Raw genomic sequence first — 15226 nt, 5'->3', positions numbered from 1 at the left:
GTGGCTGGTCTGCTGCAGAGTCCTGCTGCTCTGGTCCCCCAACCATCCCCTTCCTATTGGGGGGCAGAGAGAAATGGCAGAGCAGCAGCTTCATAGAATCCTTTATGTTGGAAAAGACCTCTAAGACCACCCTCTCCAAAACACTCCACCAGCACTGCCAAGGCCACCACTAACCCATGTCCCCACATGCCTTTTAAATCCACAGGGCATTTAAATCCCTCCAGGGATGAGGACTCCAACACTGCCTTGGGCAGCTGTGCCAGGGGTGGACAGCCTTCTCAGTGAAGAAATTTTTTCCCAATATCCAACCTAAATCTCCCTGGTGCAACTTGAGGATGTTTTCTCTCACCCTGTCCCTTGTTCCCTGGGAGCAGAACCCAACCCCCCCAGGCTGCACCCTCCTGTCAGAGGCTTGCAGAGAGCCAGAAATCCCCCCTGAGCACCAGCAGGAGGTTGGGACAGAGCAGCATTTTGCTGTGTTTGGTATTGGTGGTCTGAGGGGGACAGTGCAGGGAGGGAAGTCAAGGAGATCACCTCAAATTGGTTCTACTTTTCATAGACTGAACAGACCCATTTTATTGCACAGGAAAGGGACAGCGGTGACTTTTTTTTGCTGTCCTCTCCTTTGTTAACCCATCACCAGGTTCAAGTATTAAGAAAAATCATGAGATTAAAACAAAAATCATGAAAATCATCCCCATTTTATGCTTGATGGCTGCTAAGGCACATTTCTCTCCACGAGGCTTGAGAGGTCCTCCAGGTAGAATTCTTCACCACCTATTTCATACTTGGCAAAGGGTACTCTTTATTCCACGTCTCTGCTACTATGAAGCTATCTAAGATGTATCCTATTGCTGTCATAAGCTGGTTTTAGCCATTTATTAGGAGTCCCCTCAGATGCTGAAAGATCCTCTTCATTGCTTTGCATCTGATTGCTGTGCCTTCACATTCACAAAGAGATTTTTCTTTACAACTTCTAAGTGATTTCCCCATTGTTTTATTATTCAAGTGTCTTTCCAGACATATGTGCTTTAAAATCATTACAGGCTGGTCTGGGAGAAGGTCCTTCCAACACAGTCCTATCTAATAGAAATTTTGTTCTAATAGAACGAACAAGACGTGGTGGAAAAGGTCTCTCCATTCAGAAGCTGGTGTTTGACTTTGTAGCACACAAATCACAGTCTATTGGGGAAACACCTTGTGGTCTTGCCTTAAAGTCTGCCAAGTATCTCTTTTCTTGGGTCTTTATGCCTCGCAGGAAGACCTTTGATGTTTCCTCATCTTCAGGTAATAAGCTCGGTTGGCTTCTGGGTAGGTGACTTTGGAGAGTGGCATCTTGTAGATGGCAGAGTTGGCCGTGGTTATTAGCAGGAAAGTCAATGCAGACAAGCAAAAAGACCAGGTTCCTGATGGCACCCCATACTGCAAAGAAAAACAGCAAACCACCTATTCGCTATGTGTCTTTCTTTTATTTGAATAAAACCCAGAGTCAGGCACTTTGGAATAAGGTTTCTCAAGGAAGTCTAGACCTGGTTCTGCACTGAGCCTTTCCCTAGGGAGACAGGGTTTCTTTATGCGATCTTGACACTGTGCATTAGCCTGCAATATCTACCAGCTCTGGTGAGAGGGCTGCCTTCTCTTTGTGCATCTACCTTGGTCTCGGAGGGACATGAGGCAGGAGTTGGTGGAGATGAGGCAGGAATGGACACCAGAAGCATTCAACTTTTCTCTGGGCTGTTGTACTGATTGTCCTTCAGCAATTGAGAAAGGAAATTAAACCCAAATGTAGTATTTCTTTGCACATGTGGAATGCCCTTACTCAAACGTATCAGGCACAAAGTATGGAAATGTAAATATCTGAAAGAGAGGAGACCTTATAGCAGCCTGCCAGTGCCTTCAGGGGCTCCAAGAGAGCTGGAGAGGGCCTGCAGTGACAGGAGAAGGGGGAATGGTTTCACAATGATAGAGGGCAGATTTAGATGGGATATTGGGAAGGAATTCTTCCCTGTGAGAGTTGAGAGTGGAGAGGCCTGGCACAGGTTGCCCAGAGAAGCTGTCGCTGCCCCATCCCTGGAAGTGTCTAAGACCAGGTTGGACGGGGCCTGGAGCAACCTGGGATAGTGGAAGGTGTCCCTGCCCATGGCAGGGGGTGGAATGAGATGATCTTTAGGGTCCCTTCCAACCCAAACCATTCTGTGATTCTGTGATCTCATAAGTGTTGAGAGCTGAGCTTCCTCATTCAAACTCTGAGGAAGAAAAGTGATAAGTGATGATTCTAACTGACCTATTCCAATGGGAATCACACCACCCCCCTGGGCAGATAACAACCCCTCTTCCAGACCATTTCTGCCTTTGACTGAATTCCTCTCCACATCTTCGTTTTTTGCCTGACAACCCAGGAAAAAATACAGTGCTTGGATCTCTTGTTGGAAACCAGACCTTAACTGATACACTACTTACCACAGACAACATGCTGCTCACTGCTGCTCCCAGGTAGGCACTGAAGAGTGCTGTGAAAAAGAAAGGTAGTTCCTGGTGAGTTCAGTTGCTCATAGAGTAGGACAGCAAGGACAAACATCTCTCACCCTGCCTTGGGTAGCTCAACCAGTGATCATGACCCTGCCTCAACAGCTCTTTCTTTAGCACTGTGTCCCCTCCAACCTGGAGCCTATGGAAAGGGCAAAACAAACAAACAAACAAACAAAATAACTGGAATGATGAAAAATGTACTATGGAATCATAGGCTTTTGAAAAATGCACTGACATGGAAAGTATGTAGCTTGATGGATGGGGTTAAACAGGAAAATAACCCCTCCACCCTCATCTGTCCTGCCTCTAGGGCTTGAAGGCGGGTCAATGAGATACAAAACTAAATCTTTTTTATATGAGCACTGAATGAACAACAGTTTCACTCCCAGCTCACTCTGATATTGAAATTTCATATGGAATTGCCTTATAAATAATTCTTCAATCATGCTGTGTTACCTAGCTCATGCCTTTGGTATCCATTTCAATAGAATGGGGAATGTGTACTGTCTAACTACAGCTGTGGACTGATCTTGAGATCCACTTTTCTCAAAGTTTAGGTATGTCCTTCTTCAAAGAAGGAATCTGAGCTGGTATCTGTGATTGGAAAACCCACCATGATTCATCCAGCAATGGAAGAACAAACACAATTAATGTCTCAAAATGAATCACCTAATTTCAAAGGCCTTGGTTAATCAGTGTCCACTGACCACATCTCTTGTTTTTAAACACAGCTCTTGGCTGAAAATAAAAGGACAGCTTTTATCCTGTCAGGGCACGTTTAAAGCCACGGCTCCAACACCCGGCTCCATCATTTGTCAGTCTCACCTACGTCCATCTGCCTGCCTGGAGGTGCCCATCTGGCTCCCTCCACCTCTGCTACAAATGCCTCTTGAATCACTTCAAAAGGAAGAGTGGCTGAGGTGAGAACACATCGGGTACTTACCGCAGGCAATCGCCAGCAGATGTGTCTGCCAGGTGAGGGCGTAGAACATGCCCCCGACAGCAACGCAGGAGAGGGAGCTGTTGTAGCCCCACAGCCCGGAGTAGATCTGGCTAAACGGTGTTGCCAAGCTCAGCCCTGGAAAAAAATAAGCCGAAGATGTTGTCATTCCTTGGCCAAAGAGGTGAAAGCAGCGGAGGAATGGCAGGAATCCAGCTTTTCAAGGGTTCTAGCCAGCATGTGTGCGTGGAGTTCCTATTTGTGGTTGTGTTGTTCCAGTCTAGAGGCCAAAGCCACTTTAATCTGATGAAGTCATGGCAGAATTTCCCTGAGCTGAATTTGGTGATGTGATTTCAGCAGCAGACATATGAGCCCATGTGTGAGCCTTAAATGCATCCCTGGGGCCCACACATCCACACTGATGGCTATGACTTTTATTAGCCTGCTCCTAAACCCACCAGAACATATCCAGAAATTAAGTATTTCATGGTAAAAGTTCATCTCAGCCCAACATACACTTCTGAAGATTTTCGCCATCATAAAACAAGGTAAGAGAATGGGGAAGTCAATCAAAAGAATTCTTAAAGCAGAAGTCTATGTGTGTTTTGTTTTCAACCAGTTGTTCTCCAGTGGAAGAAAAGCTCGTGACTGTAAGTGCTCTGCTTATTGCAGTTCCTCTTTTGTTCTCTATGCTTTTATATAAATCTGTGACACAATTCAAATCCTTACCTGCCAGCATCCCCACTGCTGAGCCGATCACTGCATGCAGACAAATGAGTGGGGAAGAGATGAATAAAGCCACCAGGAAGATTCCCCCAGTCCAGGGATTGTCACAACCATAAACCTGACCCACACCGACTGGAACGGATTGCAGGAGCTGTAAGAATTTAAAAAAACCCACAAAACCAACAAAAAAAAAAAAACCAAACAAACCCAAGACAATTTGTTATTTGTTATCAGCGTTGTAACTTTTTGGTTTTTAACCTGTTTTTCTTGGCCAGTTTCATGTTTGGCATTTGCTGGATGCAGCCTGTCTTTCTAAGAGGAGCATTCGGATGCCTCTCGGGAGACGGCAGGGCATTTCCACAGGGTTGCCCCTTCAATGGAAATGAGTCATGACTTGTTCCCTAGCCATGAGCTCCTCTGCCAAGTTTTTGGTCTAATATCAAACATAAATATTTTGTGAAAGGGTTTACTCATCGTATTTGCACCCGCTGCTGACTTGGCCATTTTTACACACCCATACGAACCATGACAGGGAGCCCAGGGCACGGAAGGGCTCAGGTAGATGATGCCTTTGAGAGGACATTCCCTTCCCCTCTGACTGGGCAGATCCAAGGGTGATATGGCCAATTAATGGCTTGGTCAGAATTATGAGACTTTAAGTCAGGAAAGGCTTTATTCCAAATTTAGTTATATACCTCAAACTCCATTGGGATTCACGAGGAATGTGAATGGAGTTGCTGAGTTGGTGGGACAGAGACCCACAAGCTTGGTCACAGCTTAAAGATGGTTTTGAGGCACTTTTCCATTTATGATCCCCATAAAATTATGCACCATGGTAAGTGTTCTGAAATGTCACTTTTGGGTTGATATTTAGTGTCAATTAACTTCCCTTTCTTAATCACTCCCTGGGAATCCCTCAAAATAGTCTGCTGAGCCTTGGGGAAAAGCAGTTACTCTCGTATCTATATGGTTTATAGTGTTATACTGTAAAATGTTTCTTTGGGAAGTTCTGACTTGAATATAAATTAAAAATATATGAATGTGTGCCTTGCACCCATTTGTAACTATTCTACCATAGTAATATCTGCTTGCTCATGTCTAATTAGGAAAATGCAATTTTATAAGCACTCTGTGTGAAAAACCCAAATTACCCTGTGAGTTAACTGGAAGTCTCAGCACAACCTTAGCTATGGGGAGGTGACTAGTTACCACAGAAATGGGGAATTAGATTCTAGAGAATCTTTGAAGATTCAGATCCAACTGCAAATGGAAGATAGCAACAAGATTTGTGTTTTTCAGCTATCGAAATATTAATTCCTAGAGTAAACATTTATATTTTGGATAACAGCCATCTTATGAACCAAATTTTGTATTGCCAGACCATACTGGAGTAACAAAGGAGGTGGACCTGTTGGGATGAGTCCAGAGTGACAAAGATGCTCCAGGGGCTGGAGCCCCTCTGCTCTGGAGCCAGGCTGGGAGAGCTGAGGGTGTTCAGCTGAAGAAGAGAAGGCTCCAGGGAGACCTGAGAGCCCCTTCCAGGGCCTAAAGGAGCTCCAGAAGAGCTGGAGAGGGACTTGGGACAAGGGCCTGGAGGGACAGGACAAGGGGAATGGTTTTCCACTGCCAGAGGGCAGGCTTAGATGGGATATTGGGAAGGAATTGTTGGCTGTGAGGGTGGTGAGGCCCTGGCACAGGTTGCCCAGAGAAGCTGTGGCTGCCCCTGGATCCCTGGAAGTGTCCAAGGCCAGGATGGATGGGACTTGGAGCAACTGCCCATGGCAGGAGGGTGGAATGAGATGGTGTTTAAGGTCCCTTCCAACCCAAACCATTCTGTGATCCTATAAAGGAATATAATACATTTCTGTAGTGTTTTTATTTGTCAGTGAAGAAGACTGTTATCTTTAAGACAACCTACCATTGTGATTTCAGCATCTGTCCAGGTGATGTTTGGTGTTGCTGTTGCAGGCTGAATGACAGTTGTAGGGAAGAAGAGGTTGTGTGGTCCTGATGCAGCCAGATAGAGGGTCAAGGCCAAGTTGAAAGGCAAGGTGAGGACAGGCAGGTCCCACTTACAGAAGACTGAAGCTAAAGCACTGGTGAAAATGGGGCTGAAAGAAGAATAAAATGGTCTCACTAGAAGCTGGTCAGCTAGGCAAAAAACCCACCAGAACCAAATCCAATCATAAACCCCACTGCAGCAAGTTCAGCCTATTTTTTTTAAAGCTATTTAATTCCTCAATCTTTCTGATCAAATCAGACACATGACAGGGTCACTGCATAAATATCCTGCCCTTTCCAAGGCAGTTATAAATGTCTAGATTCCTGTCATGTTATACAATATATATGGTGAATTTGGTGAGCATGAAGGAGACAGGATCCAATGATTTAATAGAGGTATTCCCCTGCTCAGTCTCAGTGTTCACCTTTTTCCTTTCCAGCACTTGAACTGGACTGAATACAGGACACCTTTGCCAGGTCTGAGTGAACTGTGAACGTGGCTGTGTGCCCTTGCTTGAGCTTGTGGATCAGAAGCAAAAGCTGACATCAAAGTGGCTATAACGCTACATGAACTTCAGGCAGACAAATTATATGCGTGGTTTTAGCAATCTGCAACTAGACATTTTGGGGTCAAAGGCCAGCTTTCAAAATTTTTTCCTGTCGCATTACCTAGCGGATTATTGTGTCATATATATGAGTGAAGTATTATTAGTTGTTTGTTTTGATTAGCGTCAACCATCACGCCTTGGGACCACTGAACAGCTTCTGTGCCTGGAGAAGTAAATTTTCATGACGTTTTTATTTGGTGGCTTAAATAGATGGAACACTTGTGGTTGATGACAATAGGGAATGGCGAAAGTAATGTTCCTCTTGAAACAAAAATGAATTGACTCATCACAGCAATATGACTCACATTTAGGGTATTGAATTACGTGTGATCAGCCATCGATTTCCTTCTCCCCACTGGGCTTATTTGTGATTATGTGGGTATTTTTATTTGTTTCTGGATTACATTTGAGTTCAAAAGTGCAAATAATGACACGGATTTAGCAGTATGTTAGTCGTGTTTCCTTTCCATTGGACTCTGCATAGAAATACAACAGCTCAGTCTCAGTGTGGAGACTCACGGGTTGGAAAAAGAAGGAGAGAGGCCATCTGACTTACCAGGTCATGGACAGCAGTGCAATGGGCAGCAGGAGCCACCAGTAGTAGTCTCCCTTAGCAGAGAAGATGGCCACAAGTGATCCCACCAGGGTCCCATTGTATCCATACAGGCCGGCTGCTATGGCTGACCTGCGGGAAGGGAACAACTACCTTGAAATCTTCTCACCTGAGAAGGCTTTTCTTGCATCACCCCCTCCCTCCCCAAGCAGTTGGGACTCTGTGTGATGAAGACCTGCCCAGACTCATCCACTGACATTCAGTTTTGCACATTTGAGTCCCATGTGCCCTCAGCCACTTCAGTAGGGACAGTCCACTGTCCCTTTGTAACAGGTGGGAAGATCTGTCTGGTCCTGCTTGACCAGATACATGGCCAGTGAAGGCTGGATCATGCAATCATAGCAGGTTTGGGTTGGGAGGAACCTTAAAGATCATCTAGTTCCAACCCCCTGCCAGGGACAGGGACACCTTCCACTAAGTTCAGGTTTCTCATCCAAATCATGTGTTTAACACATAAGTCAGCACTGAAGTGACCACCTGCTTTTGAGGGGGAAAAGGATGGACTTACCTGTCCTGACCCAGAATAAGTGCTGTTAAGGTTGAGACAACTGTTCCCAAACACGCTGTGAGGGCCCACCAAGGGTTCTGCAGCACAAAGGCACCAAGGACGATCAGCCCACTGAGGGGATTGTTGACAAACATCACCTGGGATATTCCACGCAGCACCCAGTCAACAAACTGGATCACGAGAGGTTTATCTGGAAGACATCAAATTAAATAATAAAACAAGCCCCCTAAGGTACACAGATGGTGCTGATTCCGGGATGTATTTTTGAAACTCAGGAAGAGTTCTGGCAGTGGGACTTGGCAGCATGACTGAAGCAATGAATCAACAAGACTGCAAAACCTGACTGGGATTTATTATGGTCTATACTGCAGCCTTACAGCTGGAAAACTGAGATGAACAGCGTGGTTGCCAGAACCCCGTGTTATAAAGTACCCTGGACCGGATTCATATGAACCAGCTAATTTATGATGTCTGTGGCTCAGATGGCAAATCGTATGAATATCCCACTGCTGATTTATTGTGGGGACCAAACGCACCTACCTATGTGTAATTTAACTTCACAGTGGCAATAGGCTTGACAGAAACTGCTCAGCTGAAAGGACATGGAGTGTTATGAAGAATGGCAGAGCACAGAATAACCATCTGGGGCTATGTTCTGTGGGACTAAATTCCGTTTGTACATGGCTTGTTGGGAGGTAAATGTCATCTCAGACATCCTCAAGATTTAAGCAGTATGTGAATCTCTGCACAAAGCCGATTTTTTTCCCCCTACAAAACAGATATAAATCAGGCTATAGGTAGTTTCTGTACTACTTTGACCTGAGTCACATAGCTGAGAAGTTAGTTATTACTCCTTTGATGTACTTTTTATTTGGAATCCCTAATTATTCATGATGAAGAAGCTTTACCTTTTAGCCAGGCTCCAAATTCCTTCATGTCTCCAGTGATGTACCCAACAGCTTTGCAGACCCTCTTTCCACCTTTGCTCAGTGGATTCTGCTTCATTGGCTTTCTTTCCCCCACGGTGTCTATCTTGACATCAACGATGTTTTCCATGTTGTTGTTCTGGCCCTTTGGTAAAATCCAAGGCAAAAAAGAAAACAAAACAGTTTGTTGTAATGCCTCTCCCTAGTTTGTGTTTATTCTCTCTACCACATATTATTGCTCACCATGTGCTATTTAGGATTCAGGAAGAGGAAAATCCTTATTCTGACATACCTGATTCTCGTGTCTCCACGAACTTATGCTCTGTCCTTCCAGAATTCCATGCAGTCATAGATTTGAACACCACAAGGAATGACCGACCCTTTTGTCACGGTATTTTACCCGATTTTGACACCCTTCTCAGCTACACCAGGTGTTCTAGAAATCAAGCAGCTCTTGATTTAAAGGGTCATTTCAGCATTAGAGGACACTGGCTTCACAGAGGTTGAAGTCTGCCTCAAGATTCATCTTGATAGAGCTATCCACCCCATATAAAGAAGATGTTTTAATTATTAAGTTTCCTCTGCTGCGTAATCTGTATTTCCAGTTTGAATTTGTCCATCAGCCATCAATAACAGGCACCTAAAGCTGGGTTTATAGGTCTCTGTACTGTCACCTGTTGGGATCAGTTCAGCCTTCCTCATGAGCACGGGCTTAGCCTGAGGGATGTTCATTATTTCATTACTCACACGCATTCATACATTTCTTTTCTCAACAGAACTACACTTTCAGCTGCCCGTCTTTAGAAATACCCAGCACTGATTCAAGAGCCTAAAGGCCAAATTCACAGTGCTTGCTTTCCACTCTGCCTCAGTCATGATGCTTTGTTTTCTGCCAAGACAAGATAGGGGACCACATGTTGGAAGCTGCAGTAAGAAGCCCTAAGGGGCTAATGAAAAGACACCTATTAAATTTAGCAGGTACTATAAAAAGATTTAAATAAGGTAGGGGACTGTTATAGGTCAAAAAAAGGTGTTTAGGCCTAAATAAGGTGTTTGAGGTATCCATGCAGAGCTGGCAGAGATGGGGTCCCCTATGGGACACAGTCCTTTTGGATAAGGAGCTGTTGGAAAACCCTTTGGCACCTCATACAGCTGTAGACAGGCTTATTCAGGCTGTAAGTCTCTGGATCAGAGATTTATACCTAACTGTAAACACTGGATTTTAAGAACAGTGTCCTATAGCCAAATTGTTATTTGTCTAAGAGCCAATTCTCAATATGAAGCCAGCAAATTAAGAACAGCCAAACCTTTCCCTGGAGTGTACTCTGTTTCCTGAAGAGTAAGACTAATTCTTGGTAATTACCAAGGCAAAGAAAACACAAGACAAGGTGTGTTGTTGAGTGAATACAGAACCAGACCCGCTTCAGGTCTCACTGGTGAGTACTGGCTTGTGCAAAAAGTAATGAATTTAGGTAGGGGGTTGATAGTCTAAATAGGATGATAGAAACACATAAATACTGAGTTAGTCCTTGACTCACTTGAAACTTCAGTAAAAGCCATCCTAGTAGCTCAGGTAGAGAACCCAAACTTCAGAAACACAGGTGCTGGGCACTTAAGCTTAAGCAGCCTCACCCCTGGGTGTTACACTTCCAGACCCAGGCTTGTGGTTAAGCAGCCCCGAGTCTGTGTAGGGGAATGGGTTGTTAATGCACATCCTGGCCAGTTTCTTACTGTGTGTTACAGGAGGACTGGTGGTCACCTTTCAGGATGTAGCAAATATCTGCACAAATAAGAAACAGACATTTTGTGCTTTCTAGAAGAGCCCAGCTAATATAAGGACAGGTTCCATATGAGAGGCTGATTACAGGACTGGTATGCAGAAGAGTGTTGAATTTGACTTTGTGGAGGACACAAAGGCAAGGACCTTAAATAAAAAGGTTAAGGAAGAAAAGGAGAAAAGAGCGTTTCTAGGGATGGTGTCTTGGTGCTGGAAGGCTTTTTCCTGGCTCACTTATAATTCATTACCTTGATTCATTAACCTTCGCTTTTCTCATTTTTTATTCTGAAATAATGGAATAAGTGAATTGGATGCACTTTCAGTTAAATCAAAATTTCCAGCCAAGATAAATGCTCCTCATTTGGTGAAAGTGCATTTACATTTTCCATTTAAAGAATCTTCCTCTTTAGTTAGGCCTTCCCTGTTGCTAACCTGCAAAGCCAAGTGCTGCTGCACTGCAGAGTGATGCTGTGTGACCTATGCCCAAGGTGTTTCCCTGCATCCTGAGTGAGGACCTGGAGCAGGGTGCTGCAGTGTGGGGCGCAATGTGCATGTGAAGAAGTAGTGGAGTCACTGACCCACTTGCACAGTGGAGAAAAAAAAAAATTGCATCAAGTTGAGGGCCCTAATTTGTCAAAAACTGATGTATTGCTTTGCCATATAAAGGCAGCTAAGTGCATACTGCAAGACTGAGCCAGCAGAACTCCTTTGCTCTGGGTTCCCATGGGCAGGAATGAAGTCAGCTCAACGCACGTGGCATGGCAAAAACACCAGGTGACCTGGTGAGTCACTTCCACCAAGCTGTTTCAAACTTCATCCCCGACGAAGGCTGTGTCAGTACCCTGCATACCTGTCCTTCTGGAATATCCAAAGTCTCAGGGACTGTGGGGTGATCACAGTTACCTTCTGGCCAGCAGTGCTGGTCAAACTCATGTTCATTGTGTCACAGAATCATAGAATCATAGAATACTTTGGGTTGAAAGGGGCCTTTAATGGTCATCTAGTCCAGCCCCCGGACAGTCCCAGTCTATCAAGGGTTGATTCTCTCTGGAGAGGGATCAGGTTTCACCCTGCCTATCTGTTTAGTAGTGCATGTAGTGACAGGACAAGAGGGAATGGCTTCCCACTGACAGAGGGTAGGGTTAGATGGGATATAGGGAAGAAATTCTTCCCTGAGAGGGTGGTGAGGCCCTGGCACAGGTTACCCATGGAAGCTGTGGCTGCCCCAGCCCTGGAAGTGTCCAAAGCCAGGTTGGACAGGGCTTGGAGCAACCTGGGCTAGTGGAAGGTGTCCCTGCCCATGGCAGGGGGTGGAATGAGATGATCTTTAAGGTCCCTTCCAACCCAAACTATTCCCTGATTATAGAAGGTGCCCCTGCAAGGTGGGTTGAGACTACGTGAACTTTAAGGTCCATTCCAACCCCTCAACATTGTCTGATTCTATGATTGTATATATGCTAAGGGAGAATAAAATCACCATGGAACAATTTCCTCGGCTGCAGAGCAGCCTGGTGGGTAATGGGTAGGCCAGGAGGGCCTCTGGTTTCTGATGGGGTCTTCATGGAACTGTAAAGACCCAGATCCAGCCCCATGGGCTTTGTGGCCTCCGTGAATCACATTCCAAGTGCTGCCTGGGGGCTGCCTCCTGTGTGAGGGTATTTGGCTGTCACCACCACCTTGAGGCTTGTCCCATCTGTTCAGAAACATGGACCATGGAGGACTTGCACTACTTCTACTTAGTTGTCCAAAGAAAATATAAAGATGTGGTGAACCACTTCGAAACTGGCACCAGCATAGAATTTCTCATGCATTTTTAATAATTTTTGACATTTTACAAAGCAGCACCTGCTCAGATTAATGATTTGTTAACACTTTACCTTGTTCTAGGGAGTAGGTGATAGCAGGTATTTGAGAAAGGGGAGACTACAAAAGGTGTCTTCTCTCAGAATTATGGAGATGTTCAGAGAATTTTAAGACAGTGATGCCTGAATATTAATTCAAACTCAAGTGTGCATATTCTGATGGGGATTACATGAAGGCCAGTCTGCAGCAGGTCTTTTGAAGACCTGCCATTGAAGTTATGATAACATGTGGTTTTCACTCAAAGTGCCTTTTTTTTTCCTTAGTGCACAAAGGAAGGAAATAGAAATAATTACAAAAGGATCCCAGAGAAGCTGGGAACAAGCTGCTTGGCTTCTGCAGGGGGGTAAGTTTGCTAAATTTTTTTTTTGTATTATTCCTGATTTCTATTAGTTTGGGAAAGTGTTTTTTTTTTTTTATGTCAGATTCTTAACTGAAGACCAAGTCCTGTCCTCAGGCAGGTCGAAGCACCTCTGGAGAGGTGCTCCAGCCGTGCAGTGAGGGCTCCCAGTACTGGTGTGTAACTGGTGAGATACAGGAGCAGCAGCAGAACCCAGGCAGAGCCAGTCTGAATGTAATTTTCATCCCAGTGGTGCAAGGACTGATTTGTGCTATGCTGTGAGTGCAGAGGAATTATTTAAAACTATTTTTTTCCATGGGAAGAGAGAGCTTCCCGTGAAACAAAACAGAAGGCAAAAAGAAAGATGTTCCCCTTTTATGCAGATGAAATCATCACAGGGCCGAGTCGCTAATCTATTGTTTGGTTTTTTTTTAAACCATCTTTTCAGAGTTAATAAATGTCCTGCAGCCAAAGTACTGATGTTGTGCAACTTTGTGTCTCCCTAAATCAATTTTCCTTCCACTTGTGTGCACTTCCTCCATGCCATCCCATGCCATACCCACGGCATCCCAGTAACGCCTCGTTAAAGCTGCCGCTGCGCTCCTGCAAAGTCAGGGCCTGCAAACACTCCTTTATTCACCTGCTGAAGTGGAGGCAAACCCGGTCACACACCCGTTATGTGTTATGCACGGTAAGAGTGGTGTGGTGCTTGCAGCTGGGAGAGGAATAGAGTCTTTAATTTGGCCGATTAACACTCCCAGGTAACAGGCGCTTCCAAGCTGGTGCTGGGCTTTTGTTTTTTCCCCTCTGCAAATGCGGCAAAGTTACCTAGTACTTTCTCTTCTTTCTGGAATTTTCCTCTCTCCCTGCCAAAATCCGTGTTTCTCTGTAAATCGAGAGGGTTTAAGTTGCTGTTTGGTATTTGTTTGTCCAAGGACCTGCCACCGCACAATCGCGGCCATTGTATCTCTCGCATTCTCTGAATTGTTGCTGTGAAGTCTGCGGGCAGCCAGCTCTGTGTGCAGCCTGTTTTTAGAGGAATTCCTGCGTCCAAGCACAATAGGAGGAAAGGGCTCTATTCTCAGGAACTCCAGTTCCAGCACAGGCTGTGTACTGTTTCCAGGGGTTTAGTAAAGCTGGATTAGTGTTGTGTTATGCATAGGAGCACGAGCGTGCACAAGCACACTCCTCCAAACAGAGAGATTGTAATGCACTTGACCCTCACTGGGAAAAAAAAATACCTTCGGGTTTTCCCGTAGAAGGTATATTTCAAAGTATTAGTTCAAAAGAAAGCTTATCCTTCAGATTCAAATATTCATTAAGCCCATCCGCAATTCAGTTTCCAGGGATGTGTCTCTCGGGGACAGAGGAATACAGAGACACCATCACATTAACTGTGTATTATTACTATCTGGGCATTTTTCATTTTGCAGAACAGAAAGGCAGTAAAAGATGTTAAAGAGTTCCAGTTATTTTGTTTTTCTTTCCTTTTCTCTTTTTCCTCAAAGGTTCATCCAGCTGGGCTAAGCAGTGCTAATAAATCCTCGCCCTGCTAGAAGCTTCTCAATAATTGATATTCTTGTGACATTCCCTAAAGTCTGTGCTCCTTCTGAGCCTTAGCAGTTCTCCTTCAGCAGGACTGATCAAATGCTGTTTGTCAGGTGTTTTGAGGGAGAGGAAGGACCCAGGCAAGTCAGTAACAGGGTGCATGTTTACTGCTGTGCATTAAAAGGAATGAACAGAGTGCTCTTACCTCTCTGATGAGCTCAGGGGTAGCTGTTGCTTTGCTGAATAGGAAAGAAGGAAAGTAGGGAAAAAGAAAATGTCTCACCAGCTTATATAGGCTAGCATGGCTCCTGTCCTGACATTACTAATTAGTTTGTTTCTCCTCCCACTCGGTGAGCTCCAAGCAAATGTTAAGAAGGTTTCCCTTTGAATTCTCCACCTTTCCTCTTGCTCTGTCCTGGGTCTCTTGCCAACAGCCTCTTCCCCACCGCTTTTTTTTTTGCTTTGTATTTTTTTTTTGTTAATTCTCCTTTAACTTAGGTCTTTCTCTTCTCTACCTGAAGGACTGAAGGCTTTAAACTGGACTATCAGTGAACCTGAGCTCAACCTCCCCAGCATTATTCTCTTTATCCAACACAACTCAGCATCCTTCCCTCTCAAAACTCTGACCTGGAAATGTGCCTCACAGCACATTTTGTGTTCAGCAACCTGTCAAAGTTTTCCTATTTCTGGGTAGTTTTCAGAAACACAATTCTGTTAACACAATGCAGTGAAAGACCTGGTGACCTTCCATTGTTTAATTTTTTTTAATTAACTATATGAGAAAATCAATTTTAACCTGCCCTCCCTTGCTTAGTGGAGGAATCTGGAGTATCAGAAGTGTGGCATATTC

At 44.7% G+C, this 15226-nt stretch overlaps 1 protein-coding gene across 1 annotated transcript; it reads right to left on the bottom strand.

Moving 5' to 3' along the window:
- Positions 1–323: 323 nt before the first annotated feature.
- On the bottom strand, positions 324–14671 carry SLC14A1 (solute carrier family 14 member 1 (Kidd blood group)). Its single transcript, XM_027671673.1, has 9 exons — positions 14582–14671; positions 8834–9008; positions 7926–8115; positions 7361–7489; positions 6114–6306; positions 4199–4346; positions 3473–3607; positions 2461–2510; positions 324–1422 (listed from the first exon to the last, which is right to left on the bottom strand). The coding sequence occupies exons 2-9, from the start codon at positions 8979–8981 to the stop codon at positions 1246–1248; spliced, it is 1170 nt and encodes a 389-aa protein (XP_027527474.1). The 5' UTR covers positions 8982–9008; positions 14582–14671; the 3' UTR covers positions 324–1245.
- Between the last annotated feature and the right edge of the window lie 555 nt (positions 14672–15226).

Source organism: Neopelma chrysocephalum, unplaced genomic scaffold (genome assembly GCF_003984885.1).
Source record: "Neopelma chrysocephalum unplaced genomic scaffold, ASM398488v2 Primary Assembly neopelma1_97116, whole genome shotgun sequence".
In the NCBI taxonomy this organism is placed as follows: domain Eukaryota; kingdom Metazoa; phylum Chordata; class Aves; order Passeriformes; family Pipridae; genus Neopelma; species Neopelma chrysocephalum.
The sequence above is the reverse complement of the archived record's forward strand: the minus strand, read 5'-3'. Positions and strand labels throughout refer to the sequence as shown.